Source organism: Dipteris shenzhenensis, chromosome 30 (genome assembly GCF_047967505.1).
Source record: "Dipteris shenzhenensis isolate YYH24624 ecotype China chromosome 30, Dip_SZ_1.0, whole genome shotgun sequence".
Taxonomy (NCBI): Eukaryota; Viridiplantae; Streptophyta; class Polypodiopsida; order Gleicheniales; family Dipteridaceae; genus Dipteris; species Dipteris shenzhenensis.
Genome location: NC_141625.1, coordinates 11,257,392 through 11,274,943, shown reverse-complemented (window position 1 = coordinate 11,274,943; position 17,552 = coordinate 11,257,392). Strand labels below are relative to the sequence as shown.

General features: G+C 44.0%; 1 protein-coding gene across 2 annotated transcripts in view; it reads right to left on the bottom strand.

The window, feature by feature from the left end:
- Positions 1–983: 983 nt before the first annotated feature.
- The window catches only part of LOC147881714 (Glutathione S-transferase family protein), a 29,267-nt gene continuing 12,698 nt past the window's right edge, over positions 984–17,552 (bottom strand). The window contains exons 3-4 of one of the 2 annotated variants that reach the window (XM_087401681.1): positions 1,677–1,875; positions 984–1,559 (exon numbers count right to left, since the gene is read on the bottom strand). In XM_087401681.1, coding sequence (XP_087257807.1) covers positions 1,690–1,875 — 186 coding nt within the window. In that variant the 3' untranslated portion in view covers positions 984–1,559; positions 1,677–1,689. Of the gene's footprint in view, positions 1,876–17,552 lie in introns of both variants that reach the window. The other variant, XM_087401680.1, reaches the window with a different exon arrangement.

The following is a 17,552-nucleotide window of genomic DNA, read 5'->3' as shown; positions in this document are numbered from 1 at the left end:
CATAAAGACGCCGAATGAGATATGGGACACTTTCTACCAAGCTAAGATCAAGCCACGAATCCTACCCATCACTTTATATAGTCAAGGGTTTAGCTCAATGTGTTGTGATCAAGCTTGAGCCTAAGCTTGATGGTTATCTCAATATAGAGAGAGAAAACACTTGAAAAACAAAAAGAGTTCACGTTTCCCCCCGCCCCCCCGCCCCAAAAAAAAGAAAAGGAATTCTTGAATCCTAAATCCAATTCGATGTATTCAAAACATACCTTTATCAAAAATCAAAAAAGATTCAAGGAGATGTGTCCTCATGACCATGTCAATTCCCAAAACAAGTTGTCATTTCATATAAATGATAATGACAGTGTGAATTGTGCTATAACAATATTCATGCTATATATACAAAGGAACTTGCTCCAATAAAATGTACTTGGTATCATTATATACATGAATGTGCCTATCTCAAACTTTTGTGAAGTTTTTATCTCAAACAACCCTTACCTATTGGAAATCTATGACCATATGTCTCTTCTTACCCTAATTGCAATCACATGCCAAGTAGCACTGATACAAATCAAAAAACCATAAACATATGCGTGCATGTGTGCACATAAAAACAACATAAAATGGCAATGTGTTACACATTGCAATCTTGAGCAACATGTTGAAGCAATTTCATTGTTGATTTTTGTCTTTCTATTCATGTAACTAGAACCCATTTTCTCCAAAGCAAGTTTGAGACGTGCGGTATTATAAAAGGCTAAGTTTGTGAGAAGATATAATATTTACTACAAATACTTCAGAATCACTACTACAAAACTAAAAAATCTATCCAAGCCTTTGTTTTACATTGATAATGCCTTTGTTATAATTAGAGAAACAAAAGAGTTAAGTAGAAACTATGAGCAATATGTTTCTATCAAAAACTTGAGTGATTGTTGCATGAAAGAATTGGTTGATTTGATAATTGATAAGCAAAGAGGCATTCAAAAAGATTAAAGTAGAATATGGGGACTTGTAACTGTATTGTTTTGATACTCCAAAAGGCATGCATGTTAAGGGTAGAAAAAAGCTCTAGATGCAAAAATATTCCATTTTCCTGTCACATACCTCTAAGACAATTCAACAAAAGCACTTTTTTTCGCAGGCTTAGACTGGTACAATACTTTGCAATGAGTAAGCACGATCCTTCTCTAGGAGGGCACACAGAAGGATTACTTCATCAAAAAACAAACTGGCTCTTGGGACAATCTTTAGCCTCTTCACCTTACATTTCTAATGTCAGAAATCAGAGCACAACTTTCCTAAACATTTTTGCTTAAAATTGCTTGTTTGGGAGAGACTACAATAAAATTGGCATGTCTGCATGGAAGCAATTGTAGCTTTGATGAAGCGAATTTTGGGATATTCTCAAGTCCACCTTCAGTGCTTGGCCCACCATGATTGAGCTTGCACTTCACCTCTAAATTATTTGAAAAACTTAGCATAAAGACCTTTATATACATGGATGTTCATGTGTGCTCACACAGGACTGAGGACGTGTCTTCATATGTCTCTACAATGTTCTACACCCACCATTGGACACTGGTTACCCAAAAAGTTTATCTGACCTTGTGATATTCACAGAAGTGATCAACCGCAAATAAATGTCTGAACCCTTTCAAAAACTTGATGCACATTACCTCGCATGAAAATTCAGACCGTTGCTGGAACATTCATGGAAGAACATATAGACTGCCGGTTATGAACAGATAAAAGTGACACAGACTGCGATCCAGTTGGAATGATTGGACAAATGCCCCCAGGATTCAAGGGGAAAAGAACCTTATAGTATCCATCCATGATAGCTGGCAAATCACAAGTTGCAGCAACACCAGGGATCTGAGAAACCCAGCACAGCATGTCAAACCTTAATACAATCCTCATACAGCTTTAATACAATCCTACCGACAGTAGAAATGAGAATGCACAAATTATCAGTCAGGCTTTCAAGATTTTGAGCAAACCGTTGCAGTACTGATGGCTATGAAACTCAAGTAGTTTAGTCCATGAAAAGACTAAAATAGGCACCCAATGTCACACACTGTAAACATGCAGGCACGGCTAACAAAATAAGGATGCCATGCAGAGTCAAAACTGTATGATTGAGGTACAATTACCTCACTCTCAGCACAGAGAAGATGCAATCATTGCAAGGGGGATCAGAGGGGACAAAGCAAAAAATAATCCCGCGTTTGAGGTTTTAAAAGCCAAATGAAAGAGCCTCAATGTCAGGATGGCTGCTGGGGGTTAATGCAAGATTCTATATTCAAGTACATAAGCAGACAATATGGAGTTGAAACTCACAAAATTGAAACTTCGAACAACTTAGAATGAACACAGATCGAATTTCATTGTGGTCACTCCCTCTCAACATCAGCCATATGTTGAGAGGGTCCAAATCCGTTTTACAAATGGGTTTGAAGCAGGCTTCACTTCCCCCTACTTATCTTGTATTCCTCCTCACTGCCTCACACTTTCCCTGTTGCTTCCCTCACTGATCCTCCTTCACTATATCCTTTAGCTGTCCTTCTCACTGCTGCCTCTTCGTGCTCTCCTCTTCTACCTTGCCGCTCCCCTCTTGCTGCACACAGCTCGTCTCCTTCCACCGCCCCTCCCTCTGTTATGCTCTAGCCGAGATAGCATGACCTCGGATAGATCGGTGGGCATTTTCTCTTAGATGACCAACTTTTGTAATAGTTAATGTGCGTAATTAAATGGTCAAGAGAAGTAACTGCCAAGGTCCTAGGTGAGGGCGTAATGGCATTGACTAGGTAGTTCTAATAGGGCTAGGGCCTAGGTGCATCTAAATGTGCAAATTGCCAAGGGGCAATTGTTTTTTAAAGGAACTCCAAGAGAGGGGTGAAAAAGGATGCATCTAAGTAGGGGCCTAAAATGAAGACATGTGGCCAGGAACTATCTAGGGAATTGTGGGTCTCAAGGATAAGGATGAAGGAATTAACGATGGATATCACGAAAGATCACGCATCAGGTCCCTGAGAGTTGGCTGGGAGGAAAAAAAAGAAAGCCATCGCCTGTGACAAATACTAACGAAGGGAGAGCAGTAGAAGTAGCGTAACATTAGAGTTATCGCATGAGCAGCGACGATAAGTAGAAGCAGCTTAACATTTGGTATCAGAGCGAAGGTAAGGTAGAATCCGTCGTTTTGTGACGGACAGCAGGTGAAGGATCAGGGGATCCGGGATGAGCGACGTGCACGATCTACGACAAATTAGGATTGTTGGCTGTCGTGACGAGAAGACAACCACGTCCTGCTGACGGTCTGAGGTTGCGACAATTTGCTCATCGTAAGACTTCTAAAAGAGAGCGGTATAGCGGAACAGGAGGCGACGATGAAATAAAACCCGAAATTTTTTCCCCAACATTCCTTGGCTTTGTCGATCAGCGCACACGTGATGGCAGAGTTTTCACCACTAGATTACGGCTTCTTCGTCAGTTGTTCCCAGTCCTAGATCCCGCATAAACCCAGATGTGTACGGCAGGCACCGCAAGCGTGCCAAGCTACTGCGTCTCCAGCAGGAAATCCGTATGCTTAAGGAGGAATTGCAGCCTGTAGAAGGATACCCGCAGGCGTCAAAAATTTGCAAAGAGAGATCATAATCGCGAAAGTCAGAAGCGCACGAACTAGGATCGCGTGGAGAATCCAGGAAGCATTTCTTTCGGAAAAAAAAATTCTGAGTTACAGTCAATTTGTTTTATACAATAGGGATTGTCGTTTATCTTTTCTGTTTTATTATTTATATATTTTTAATTAAAAAAACCCCAAAAAGGAAGAGAGAAAAAAAAAAAAAAAAACCAAACCCCCCCCCCATCTTCCACTGTGAATCTATGGAAGCAGAAGGACAGAATTCAAGAGTGAATCCTAGTGAGTCTAGAGTACAGTCTACCCAACAGATCTCACATCAGGCAGCACCTACATTGATTGGTAGGATTTCAATATTAGAGGATGCTTTACAGCAAATTATGAACCAGCAACTTCAAGTGAATGCTGGTCAAAATGAGATTAGGGAGATGGTGCAAGCCTTGTCGGCTAGACCGTCTAGGATTGATAAGGGCAAAGCTCTAGCTGAGCCAGAACCCAGTGTACATTCCTTAGAGCGCGCAAGGGTCAAAGTGCCTAATATCGCTAATTATAGACCGGAGAAGTACGCTGGTCGGATGACCGAGCGCAGCTGCGCAGCTCTGATGTGATCGAGGTTTGGTTGCACAAGTGGGAAGAAGCCTTCGCCATTTGTGAGATTAGATCCGATCTAAAGAAAATCCGCGAGGCCACACACCTGTTTATTGAGGCAGCGGACAGATGGTGGATAAAGCAACAGAAGGATCAAGTTGCTCCAACCACCTGGGAAGGGTTTAAAGCTGAGTTCAAGAAACACTTTCTCCCACCTGATGAAGAATCCCGAGCTTGGGATGCTTATAGAAATCTTCGTCAGAGGAGCTTGTCAGTGGCAGAGTACACTGACAAATTCAGAGAATGTGTCATGAAAATAACAGACCCTCTCCCTATGTCGGTTCAGTTAAAAGACTATATCTATGGACTGAACGACAAGATCAAAATGGAAGTTCGGGCTAAATATGTGACTATACTAGATGAATCTATAGTAGTAGCCCTGAACTATGAGGATGCCAGAGGCAGATCTGGTGGATTTGTGCAGGCAGGGACTCAGTATGAGCACCCGAGAAAAGGGGGATTTCAGAGGAAATGGGTTTCAAAGACAAGTGTCTCGCAGCCAAGTGGCCAAACCAAGCAGGTGAAGCCGGTTGAGGGACCAGTAAAAACAAGTACCACCGTTGGGGTGAAAAGGAAAATAACTCCAATGGCAGCCCGGGCTTGGTCAAAGTCCTCGTTGACCCCTGAACAAAAGGAGAAAGCTAGAAAAGAAGGATTGTGCTTCGGCTGCCTTCAGCGACATCAGTGGAAGGATTGTCCACTGAATAAAGACCGTCGCACGGCTAATATGATAATATCTGAATGCGACGTAGAAATGCAGGAGAGTCCCAGTGCGGAACATATGCAGATGCAACTGGCGGGACCTTCTCAGAGGTTAGTACCTTGTTTGTTATGTGTATCTGTTGCTAAGTTAGTGACGAGTGCACCTGATAACATCCTATCTAAGCCCGCAGCAACGGGGTATACAGCCTTCAATGATACGGAGTTAATCAAAATGAAAGGGCAAGTGGCCAGTCATGATGTCATTGTGTTGTTTGACTCGGCGTCAACTCACAATGTGATTAACTCCAAGCTCGTGAAGAGGCTGAAATTGAAGACAAGTCCATCTGACTATGCGTATACAGTCAGGATGGCCGATGGAAGTTCAACTGAAGTATGGGACCAAAGGGTTACCCAGTTGGAGCTTCGGATTCAGGACTATGCTGAGAAGCTTGATTTTGAAATGACCAAGCTTGCTCATGCAGATATAGCCCTGGGAATGGCGTGGCATTCTAGGAAGAATCCAGCCATTGATTGGAAAAAGCACGTATATCAATTCAAGATGAATGATGTGCTTTATGTCTTGCGAGGTGAAAAAGATATACCTCAGGGACCGTTGGTTTCCGTGATGGAAATCAGAAAGGCTCAAGTAGAGTTTTTGTACCTTTGCACAGCATCGGTAGAGTCGGTGAATGATTCTTCGACTAGCACTGATGTTACGCAAAGTGGTGAGATGGCCAAGCTGGCTAATCTTATAACACAGAGGAGTTCTCTGAATGTTTTAGGGATGAACTACCTTATGGGTTACCTCCAGAGCGGAAAGTTCAGCATAAGATTGAACTGATCCCGGGGGCAGAACCTGTAAATAGACCTCCCTATAGGATGAGTTTTGCTGAAGAAGCGGAGGTGCGTAGGCAACTGGAAGAATACCTCAAGTTGGGGCAGATTCAACCAAGTTTCTCACCTTTTGCTTCGCCAGTGATATTAAAGAGAAAAAAGGATGATACGTTTCGCCTCTGTATAGATTACAGAGCATTGAATAATATCACTGTTAAGCACAGGTATCCGATGGCTCGGATTGATGATTTGCTAGATGCATTACATGGAGCCGTGATTTTCAGCAAGATAGATCTTAAGTGCGGCTACCATCAAATCCGGATTAGAGCCGAGGATGTGCATAAAACCGCTTTCAGAAGCAGGTTTGGTCATTATGAGTTTTTGGTAATGCCCTTCGGACTTACCAATGCTCCAGCGACCTTCGTCATGCTTATGAATGATTTACTACGTCCGTATATCGGAAAGTTCGTAGTACATTTTATTGACGATATCCTAATATTCAGTAAAAGTGTTATTGTGCATCATGAACACTTAAGGGTAGTGTTCAGTACTTTGAGGAAAGCCAGTCTTTATGTGAATAAAAAGAAAACTATACTGTGTATGGTTAGGCTTGAGTACTTAGGGTTCATAATTACTCCACAGGGGGTAGAAATGGATCCGAAGAAAGTGGCTGCGATACTAACTTGGCCAATCCCTCAGAGTCTTGCGATCATTCTTGGGATTTGTCCAGTTTTATAGAAGGCATATCAAAGGATATTCCGGAATAGTATCGCCATTGACTGATCTGACCTCAGATAAAGTACCTTTTGTTTGGGGACAGAATCAACAGGAAAGTTTTAACACCATAAAACAAGCTGTGGTCTCAGGACCGGTGTTAAAAATAGTTGATCCCCAGAAACCATTGTTCCTAGAAACCGATGCAAGTGGCATTGCGGTAGGAGCAGTCCTCCTTCAAGAGGGAAGGCCAGTAGCCTTTGAAAGCAAGAAGCTTTCTCCCTCTCAAAGGAATTGGCCAACTCATGAATTGGAGTTGTATGCAGTTATCCATGCTTTGAAAACATGGAGGCATTATCTGTATGGTTCAGAGTTTTATGTGGATGTAGATCATGATACTCTGAAACATTTTTGTAAACAGCCCGACTTGAGGGGCCGCCAAGCTAGGTGGGCAGAGCTCATGCAGGAGTTTAATCTAACGATTCGGTACCGAAGAGGAAAAGACAATAAGGTTGCTGATGCGTTGTCTCGCATTATGCACAACCTGAGTTTCACGGTATTAGAGAGTGCTCTAATGACCGAGATCAGAGAAACTCAGAAGGTGGACGAGTTTATCCAGAGCTTATGGCCTAAGGCTCATGTGTTAAAACCCGGGGAAAGTGAAAAGGATGACCTGGCATCCAGAAAAGGCCAAACTTGTGCAAGATATACCATAAGAGATGGTATGCTAGTTAGAAATGGCAAGGTTGTAGTACCTGGTCAGAATGATCTCAGGCAGAGAGTCATTCGACAGTGCCATGATAGCCCGTGTGCGGGACATCCAGGAGTCGAGAAGACATGATCTCGTGAGGCGAGATTTCTTTTGGCCAAAGATGAAAAAGCATATTCATGAGTATGTGACACGGTGTTTCTCGTGTCAGGTAAGTAAGGCCGAGCGGGTGAAGCCACCCGGACTTTTACAGCCCTTGGAAATACCACTAAGTAAGTGGGAGAGCATTTCCATGGATTTTATTGTAGGGCTACCTGCAACACAAGGAGGGTATAATTCTATCCTTGTGGTGGTTGATCGTCTAACCAAGATGGCTCACTTCATTCCGACTAGAGAGTCTGTTAGTGCCCCGCAAGTGGCCGATTTGTTCATTAGACATATATTTCGTCTGCATGGATCCATAGTGTCAGACAGAGATGTTAGATTTACCGGTCATTTTTGGACAGCGGTATTTGAGACACTAAGGACTGAGTTGGGAATGAGTAGTGGGGATCATCCTGAGACGGATGGTCAGACGGAGAGAGTCAACCAAACTTTAGAGGATATGCTGAGAGCATATGTGTCATTGAGGCAACATACATGGGACAAGTGGTTGCCATTGTTGGAGTTTGCCTACAATGATAGGAAACATTCATCTACCGGGTTCAGTCCGTTTGAGCTGAACTATGGTTATAGACCGGCCAATCCAACTATAGTTGGAGTACCTCAGAAAGTGCCTAGTGCCGCGAACTTTGTAGCTCAGATGCGGGAGATGCTAGCACTTGCGAGAGCTAATATCCGCCAGGCTATGGATAGAGCCAAGGTGTATGCGGATGAAAATCGGTCTATAAGAGTATTTGAAGAAGGAGAAAAAGTTTTTCTCAGAATTCCTTCGCACTCGAAGTCGTTGACTTCAGGAGAGTGTGCTAAGTTATCACCTCGATACTGTGGGCCGTGGTTGATTCTAAAGAGAATAGGCAGTGTAGCCTATAAATTAGAATTGCCACCGGGGTGTAAGGTGCACCCGGTTTTTCATGTTTCGCGCTTAAAGAAATTTTTGCATACAGGTGACTCACTAATTGAAGGTGTGGTTTTGTTTCAGGAGATAGAGGATATTGCAAAGCGCCAACCAACAAGAATCCTGGACCGAGGAACAATGCAGATACGAAATCGGAAGATACCCACGGTGTTGGTTGCATGGCATGGTCAGCCTCTATCGGAAGCTACCTGGGAATCCGTATACCAGTTACGGAGAGCGTTCCCAGATTTCATCATCGAGGACGCTGATGCTTGAAGAGGGAAGGAATGTTATGCTCTAGCCGAGATAGCATGACCTCGGATAGATCGGTGGGCATTTTCTCTTAGATGACCAACTTTTGTAATAGTTAATGTGCGTAATTAAATGGTCAAGAGAAGTAACTGCCAAGGTCCTAGGTGAGGGCGTAATGGCATTGACTAGGTAGTTCTAATAGGGCTAGGGCCTAGGTGCATCTAAATGTGCAAATTGCCAAGGGGCAATTGTTTTTTAAAGGAACTCCAAGAGAGGGGTGAAAAAGGATGCATCTAAGTAGGGGCCTAAAATGAAGACATGTGGCCAGGAACTATCTAGGGAATTGTGGGTCTCAGGGATAAGGATGAAGGAATTAACGATGGATATCACGAAAGATCACGCATCAGGTCCCTAAGAGTTGGCTAGGAGGAAAAAAAAGAAAGCCATCGCCCGTGACAAATACTAACGAAGGGAGAGCAGTAGAAGTAGCGTAACATTAGAGTTATCGCATGAGCAGCGACGATAAGTAGAAGCAGCTTAACACCCTCCCTTTCTCAGCCTCAGTCCTCAACCCTCTCTTTCCTCACTCAAGATCGTTGCTCTAAACCCTCAATCCCTGCTCTCCCCATTTGCAGCTTCAGTGCATTGCTTCCCTCTTTCAACTCGTCTCTCCCTGCTCATCATGCATATCCCTTTCTTTCATCTCATTACCTCTCCCTGCCCTGTCAAGCCCACCGTGTCTTACTCTTTCTGCCTGCCCCCTCCCTTCCTGCCTGTAACTTGCTTTTCTACTTCCTTGCGCTTCCTCCCCCCTCATTTCATGCATGGGTTTTTGATTTCCCTCTCTGCCTCCCTACTCCCTTCTGCCCCTTCTACATCCCTTAGTCCTGCCCCTACACTACTACTCATGTATGTGGCAGCATCTTACTGCAATTTCTAGCTGTCTATTTGTCAATCCTTGGGATAATTGGTCTGCCTTTCACACACATTGGCTAAAATTGGACAGATACTGTACACAATATGATGCATTTGGGTGAGCATGCAGGGTTCTTCCAGGGCAGTATCTGCCAGGAGGACTAGTTTCCTCAAGGAGTGTCATGGCTTCCCTGTTTTCTCAGAGTCCACAATGGGATGGCAGGTGGAATTGGATATTTCAGCTCAGAGATTGCCCTGGTACTAGAGGCAATGCATCTCTGCCAAGATATCATTGGCAAGAAGGCCCTTGCTGGTATAAAGATGTAAAGTCGAGTCCTCCTGAGCAAGGTCAGTGTTAGAGAGCTCACCTAGGCTCAGAGAATTGGAAGCTTCTTCTCCAACAGGGGCTTCTGGAGAACACCCCTGAGAGAGAGAGAGAGAGAGAGAGAGAGAGAGAGCGAACGATGGCAGTATACACTACTGGATCTTCACAAAGGCCCCTTTAATAGGGAAGGGGTTGCCATTGACGAGGAGCCTGATGAACATGTGGGGCATCGAGATTGACACCTATCCAGACCAGTCCCTAGTGCAAAGAGAAGCAAGGGCTTCCAGAGCACACCCTTGCACAGGAGGACAGTGGTAGCAATCACACCATTGGATCTTCACAACGGCCCTTTTCACGGAGAAGGGGTCACCATAGATGGGAAGCCTGATGAGGGTGTGGGAGTATTCTTCACCAACCTCATTCAGATCAATTCCTAATGCAAAGAGGAGATCTAGTGGCAGCCTTTGATTTGGCACCCAGATGTTTGACAAGGAGAGGCACAACCTTTGGCTGCCATAATGTACCAATTTTGGCATACAATGCAAGTTGCCACATCAACGCTGGCAGCACTAGGCACGTGGGCAGCCCTACAAGCTGCCACATCAGTGCGGATTGCCATAGAGGTGGTCCACATTATCAAGCAACCGACTGATTGCCACATCAGCACTCTACCAGGTCTAGATGAACAAGACCTGGCTAGCACACAATGAGCTTTTGGTACTTCTACAGAGATCACTACCTGCACATGCCCTCTGCCTCCCTCTAGGGCTCCTTAAGCCCCCCACCTCCCTCTGGGAATCCTTTAGCCCCCTGCCTCAGACCCCTTGTACTGCCTGCCCTGCCCCAAGGACCAATCTCGCGGCTCACATTGCTTGGGCGATCTTCCCTCAAGGGACCCCGTACCTGCAAACAACAAGAAAAGGATCAGCAAAGAACACCAAGACACTTCTGGAGCATTGCACATCAGCAAGCAGCCACCAGATATTGTTGGAAATCCCCAAGGACCAGCCAGAGCACATGTAAGTACAATGTATCCAGATTCAGTTTAGATTCAAAGTTTCAAGATGGACAGCTCACCAGACAAGAAAACACGAGGGGGAAAGCAACAAAAATATAGTCTCATTGGGGCCAATACACAGAAGGTTGATGATGCAAATGTCAAAGCATGTATATCTGCAATTAAGGACATTTTCAAAATGCAAGATGCAGAAATTGAGTCAGTAGAGGGGAAAACAAGGGAGATGAGATTATGCATACACCAAGGAATCATATGCAAAAAGACTTGAACAAGTGGAAATAGGAGATGTAAACAGAATGGAAAACTCAGTTAAACCAAATGCAAGAGGATATTGCACGAATAATTGAGGAAAACACCAGCTACCATGCCTCACTCATGAAGGAGTTAGAGGGACAAATTGCCATCGAGAATGAAGCCTTGAAAGCGTGCACACATAGGGAAGAAGAGAAATTCCAGAAACCTTTAAATGAAGAGATGAATATCATTAAAGAGCATGTCAAATCCCTCTAGCCGTAAGAGGAAAAGAAAACAAGCAAAGCATGGGAAGAGCTCAGATCCGTAAATGAAAACTTTAGAAAGGATGAAACGACCTTTTTCTAATCTGTCTTGTTTCTCGTCGGATCATAGGCAAGGCAAATTGATACCAAATGTTAAACTCCTTTTTTTTTTCTTTCACTGTTCCGTCGAATTACGGACAATACAAAGTCACATGTCTCTCTTTCGTTTCGTCAATCGAGGGTAAGACAAATCACAGGCGCTGGCATCCCAAATATCCTCCCAGCCTATCTCGTGGATCCCATGTTCAAAAGATACGTAATTCAATTTCTTTTCATGCATATCCACAAGCCCTCAGTTCCCTAGATGGTTCCTTCTGCCACATGTCATCATTCTAGACCTTTAGCTTCATTTACCCCTCTCTTGGGGCACAATTAAAACATTTGCCCCTTGGCATTTTTACACATTTAGGTGCACCTAGGCCTTAGCACTCAGAACCACCTAGTCGATGCCAATACACCCTCAGCTAGGACCTTGGCAGTTACTTCCCTTGACCATTTTATTTACGCACATAAAATATTACAAAAGTCGGTCATCTAAGAGAAAATGCCCACCGATCTTTCCGAGGTCATGCCATCTCGGCTAGAGCATAACATTCCTTCCCTCTTCAAGCATCAACGTCCTCGATGATGAAATCTGGGAACACTCTCCGTAACTGGTATACGGATTCCCAGGTAGCTTCCGATAGAGGTAGACCATGCCATGCAACCAACACCGTAGGTATCTTCCGATTGCGCACTTACATTGTTCCTCGGTCTAGGATTCTTGTTGGTTTGTGTCTTGCATTATCCTCTATCTTCTGAAACAAAACCACACCTTCGATTAGTGAGTCACCTGTATGCAAAAATTTCTTTAAACGAGAAACATGAAACACTGGGTGCACCTTACACCCCTGTGGTAATTCTAATTTATAGGCTACCTTGCCTATTCTTTTTAGAATTAACCATGGCCCACAATATCGAGGTGATAACTTAGCACACTCTCCTGCAGTCAAAGACTTAGAGTGCGAAGGAACTCTGAGAAAAACTTTTTCTCCTTCCTTAAATTCTCTAACGGATCGGTTTTCTTTCGCATACGCCTTAGCTCTATCCATAGCTTGGCAGATGTTAGCTCTCGCAAGTGCTAGCATCTCCCGCATCTGAACCACAAAGTTCGCGGCACTAGGCACTTTCTGAGGTACTCCAACTATAGGCGGATTCGCTGGTCTATAACCATAGTTCAGCTCAAACGGACTGAACCCTGTAGAGGAATGTTTTCTATCATTGTAGGCAAACTCCAACAATGGCAACCACTTGTCCCATGTATGTTGCCTCAATGACACATATGCTCTAAGCATATCCTCTAAAATTTGGTTGATTCTTTCCGTCTGACCATTCGTTTCTAAATGATCCCCACTACTCATTCTCAGTCCTTAGTGTCTCAAATACCGCAGTCCAAAAATGACCGGTAAATTTGACATCTCTGTCTGACACTATGGATTTGGGTAATCCATGCAGACGAAATATATGTCTAAACAAATCCGCCACTTGCGGGGCACTTACAGATTCTCTAGTTGGAATGAAGTAAGCCATCTTGGTGAGACGATCAACCACCACAAGGATAGAATCATATCCACCTTGTGTCGTAGGCAGCCCTACAATAAATTCCATGGAAATGCTCTCCCACTTACTTAGTGGTATCCCCAAGGGCTGTAAAAGGCCGGGTGGCTTCACCCATTCTGCCTTACTTACCTGACACGAAAAACAACGTGTCACATATTCATGAATATGCTTTTTCATCTTTGGCCAAAAGAAATCTCGCTTCACGAGATCATATGTCTTCTCGACTCTCAGATGTCCCGCACATGGGCTATCATGGCACTGTCGAATGACTCTCTGCCTGAGATCATTCTGATTAGGTACTACTACCTTGCCATTTCTTTTCAGCATACCATCCCTTATGGCATGTCTTTCATATAATGGCCTTTTCTGGATGCCAGGTCATCCTTTTCGTTTTCCCCTCGTCTATCTTTTGAGTTTCTCTAATCTCGGCCATTAGAGCACTCTCTAATACCATGAAACTCATGTTATGCATAATGCGTGACAACGCATCAGCAACTTTATTATCTTTTCCTCTTCGGTACCGAATCGTCAAATTAAACTCCTGCATGAGTTCTGACCACCTAGCTTGGCGGTCTCTCAAGTCAGGTTGTTTACAAAAATGTTTCAGAATATCATGATCAACATCCACATAAAACTCTGATCCATACAAATAATGTCGCCATGTTTTCAAAGCATGGACAACAGCATACAACTCTAATTCATGAGTTGGCCAATTTCTTTGAGAGGGAGAAAGCTTCTTGCTTTCAAAGGCTACTGGCCTTCCCTCTTGAAGGAGAACTGCTCCTACCACAATGCCACTTGCATCGGTTTCCAGGAACAACAGTTTTTAGGGATCAACTATTTTTAACACCGGTCCCGTGACCACAGCTTGTTTTATGGTGTTAAAACTTTCTTGTTGATTCTGTCCCCATATAAAAGGTACTTTATCTGAGGTCAGATCAGTCAATGGCAATACTATTTCGGAATATCCTTTGATATGCCTTCGATAAAATTGGACAAATCCCAAGAATGATCGCAAAGCGGTCAGACTCTTAGGGATTGGCCAAGTCAGTATCGCAGCCACTTTCTTTGGATCCATTTCTACCCCCTCTAGAGTAATTATGAATCCTAAGTATTCAAGTCTAACCATATACAGTATAGTTTTCTTCTTATTTACATAAAGATTGGCTTTCCTCAAAGTACTGAACACTATTCTTAAGTGTTCACGATGCTCAGTAATACTTTTACTGAATACCAGAATATCGTCAATAAAATGTACTACAAACTTTCCGATATACGGACATAGTAAATCGTTCATAAGCATGACAAATGTAGCTGGAGCATTGGTAAGTCCAAAGGGCATTACCAAAAACTCATAATGACCAAACCTGCTTCTAAAAGCAGTTTTATGCACATCCTCGGCTCTAATGCGGATCTGATGGTAGCCACACTTAAGATCTATCTTACTGAAAATTACGGCCCCATGTAATGCATCTAGCAAATCATCGATCCGAGCCATCGGATACATGTGCTTAATAGTGACATTATTCAATGCTCTGTAATCTATACAGAGGCGAAAAGTATCATCTTTCTTCCTCTTTAATATCACTGGCGAAGCAAAAGGTGAAAAACTTGGTTAAATCTGCCCCAGCTTGAGGTATTCTTCCAGTTGTCTTCGCACCTCAGCTTCTTCTGTAAAACTTAATCTATAGGGAGGTCTATTTACAGGTTCTGCCCCCGAGATAAGCTCAATTTTATGTTGAACATTCCGCTCTGGAGGTAACCCATAAGGTAACTCATCCCTAAAACAATCAGAGAACTTCTCCGATATCTCTTTAGCCAACTCGGCCATTTTTCCATCTTGGATAGCCTCAGTGCTAGTCGACGCATCATCAATCGACTCTACCGATGCTATACACAGACACAGAAACTCTTTCGGAGTCTTCCGAATTTCCATGGCTGAAATCAATGGTCCTCGAGGTAAATCCTTTTCACCTCGCAGAACATATTCTACCCCGTTCATCTTGAACTAGTAAATATGCTTTTTCCAATCAATGGCTGGATTTTTCCAAAAATGCCAAGCCATACCTAGGGCTATATCTGCGTGAGCTAGCCTGGTCAACTCAAAGTCCAGCTTCTCAACATAGTCCTGAATTTGAAGTTCCAACTGGGTAACCCTTTAGTCCCATACTTCAGTTGAACTTCCGTCCGCCATCCTCACCGTATAAGCATAGTCAGACGGACTAGTTTTCAACTTGAGCCTCTTAATAAGCTTCGAGTTAATTACATTGTGCGTTGACGCTGAGTCGAACAACACAATCACATCATGATTGGCTACTTGCCCTTTCATTTTAATCAACTCGGGCTCATCGAAAACTGTATACCCCGTTGCTGCGGGCTTTGAAAGGATATTATCAGGTGCACCGCTTATTAACTTAGTAACAAACACACTTAACAACACAGGTACTAACCTCTGAGAAGGTCCCGCCAATTGCATCTGCATATGTTCCGCATTGGGACTCTCTTGCATTTCTGTGTCGCATTCAGATATTATCATATTGGCCGTGCGACAGTCTTTGTTTAGTGGACAATCTTTCCACTGATGTCGCTGAAGGTAGCCAAAGCACAATCCTTCTTTTCTAGCTTTCTCTTTTTGCTCAGGGGTCAACGAGGACTTTGACCAAGCCTGGGCTGCCATTGGAGTTACTTTCCTTTTCACCCTAACGGTGGTACTTGTCTTTGCTGATCCCTCAACCGGCTTCACCTGCTTACTCGCATCAAGGCTAACCGCAGCCTCTTTAGAACTCAAGCTGCAAGGCCACAGAGCCGTCCATCGTCAGCCTACCGCTATTTTCACAGGCTCCCAACCCCGTGCGTCGCCCATCGCCACGTATAGCCTCTGTTTCGCATATTTTTCACCCAACTCCACATGTCGCGTCGAAGGCCTCCCCGTAACTTCAAAGCCCCACATGGAAGCGAACAGAGCGTTTAGGCCAGCATCGATCAGACCACTTCGTTAAGCCCACGAACAGTCACGCATCCCGTGCCTGCGCTCTGGTCTTTCGATGGCCGTCCGTGCCACCCTGCGCTTCCTTCATATGCTACTCCTCGTCCAGCCTGAAGCCCTGATACCAAATGAAACGAACTTTTTCTAATATGTCTTGTTTCTCGTCGGATCATAGGCAAGGCAAATTGATACCAAATGTTAAACTCCTTTTTTTTTTCTTTCATTGTTCCATCGATGTTCCGTCGAATTACGGACAATACAAAGTCACATGTCTCTCTTTTCGTTTCGTCAATCGAGGGTAAGACAAATCACAGGCGCTGGCATCCCAAATATCCTCCCAGCCTATCTCGTGGATCCCATGTTCAAAAGATACGTAATTCAATTTCTTTTCATGCATATCCACAAGCCCTCAGTTCCCTAGATGGTTCCTTCTGCCACATGTCATCATTCTAGACCTTTAGCTTCATTTACCCCTCTCTTGGGACACAATTAAAACATTTGCCCCTTGGCATTTTTACACATTTAGGTGCACCTAGGCCTTAGCACTCAGAACCACCTAGTCGATGCCAATACACCCTCACCTAGGACCTTGGCAGACCATTTTATTTACGCACATAAAATATTACAAAAGTCGGTCATCTAAGAGAAAATGCCCACCGATCTTTCCGAGGTCATGCTATCTCGGCTAGAGCATAACAAAGGAGATGGCTGCTATCAAGCCAATATGCAGGGCAAACATGGAGAGTTCACATAACAATATAATAGAGGGAAAAGAGAAAATTCTAAAATCGAAAGAAGCGGTTAAGAAAGGTGCTTCAGCCCCGAAGAAGGCCTTTATCTCCGATGCCTTAGAGGAGGATAAAAGACGGAGCAACAAAGCCCTTAACATGTTTGGTAAGAGGCGGGTGGCACCTCAATGGCGGACACAAAGGCACTCAAGACCAAGCTAGGGTCAACCTCACCTATGAGGCTGCGTGGCGAGTGGGAAAGGATGATGCACCCACGATGCCATAATGCAATTCAGGACTACATGGATAGATCCACTTTCATGAGTATGAGAGCCACGCTGAAGGGAACCAGAACATATCTGGATCATGATCTTACACTATTGCAACAGGAGCACCGAAGAAAGGGTATGATACGTGTCATGGCAGCCAGAGAAGAAGAAAAGTGGGCTGTCTATAGAGATGGAAAAGTCATAATCCAAGAATGGACCGAAAGAGGAGATGGGGACAGCACATGATGGTGCATAGGCCATGGGGTGAGGGGACATGGATTGAAGATAGCGAATTGCAATGCCACCCTATGGTCAGACCCAGGGGACATCTCGGAGACTTACACGAACAGAGAGCTGATGTTCTACGTTGAGATGCATGAGAATCCTGAGAGAGGACTACCCATGGCCACGACATACACCTGGGAATCAGCCCTTCTCACGACCAAGTCTACAGCTCGCTCCTCAAATGGGAAGATTCCACAGAACCCATGGTTTGACGATGAGTGCCAGGAGATAAGATCCTATCTCATACGGGAGTAGGCTTTGGGACACTTGATGAGATCTGAGGCACATTGGATTTCACGACGTCTGACGTGGCTTAA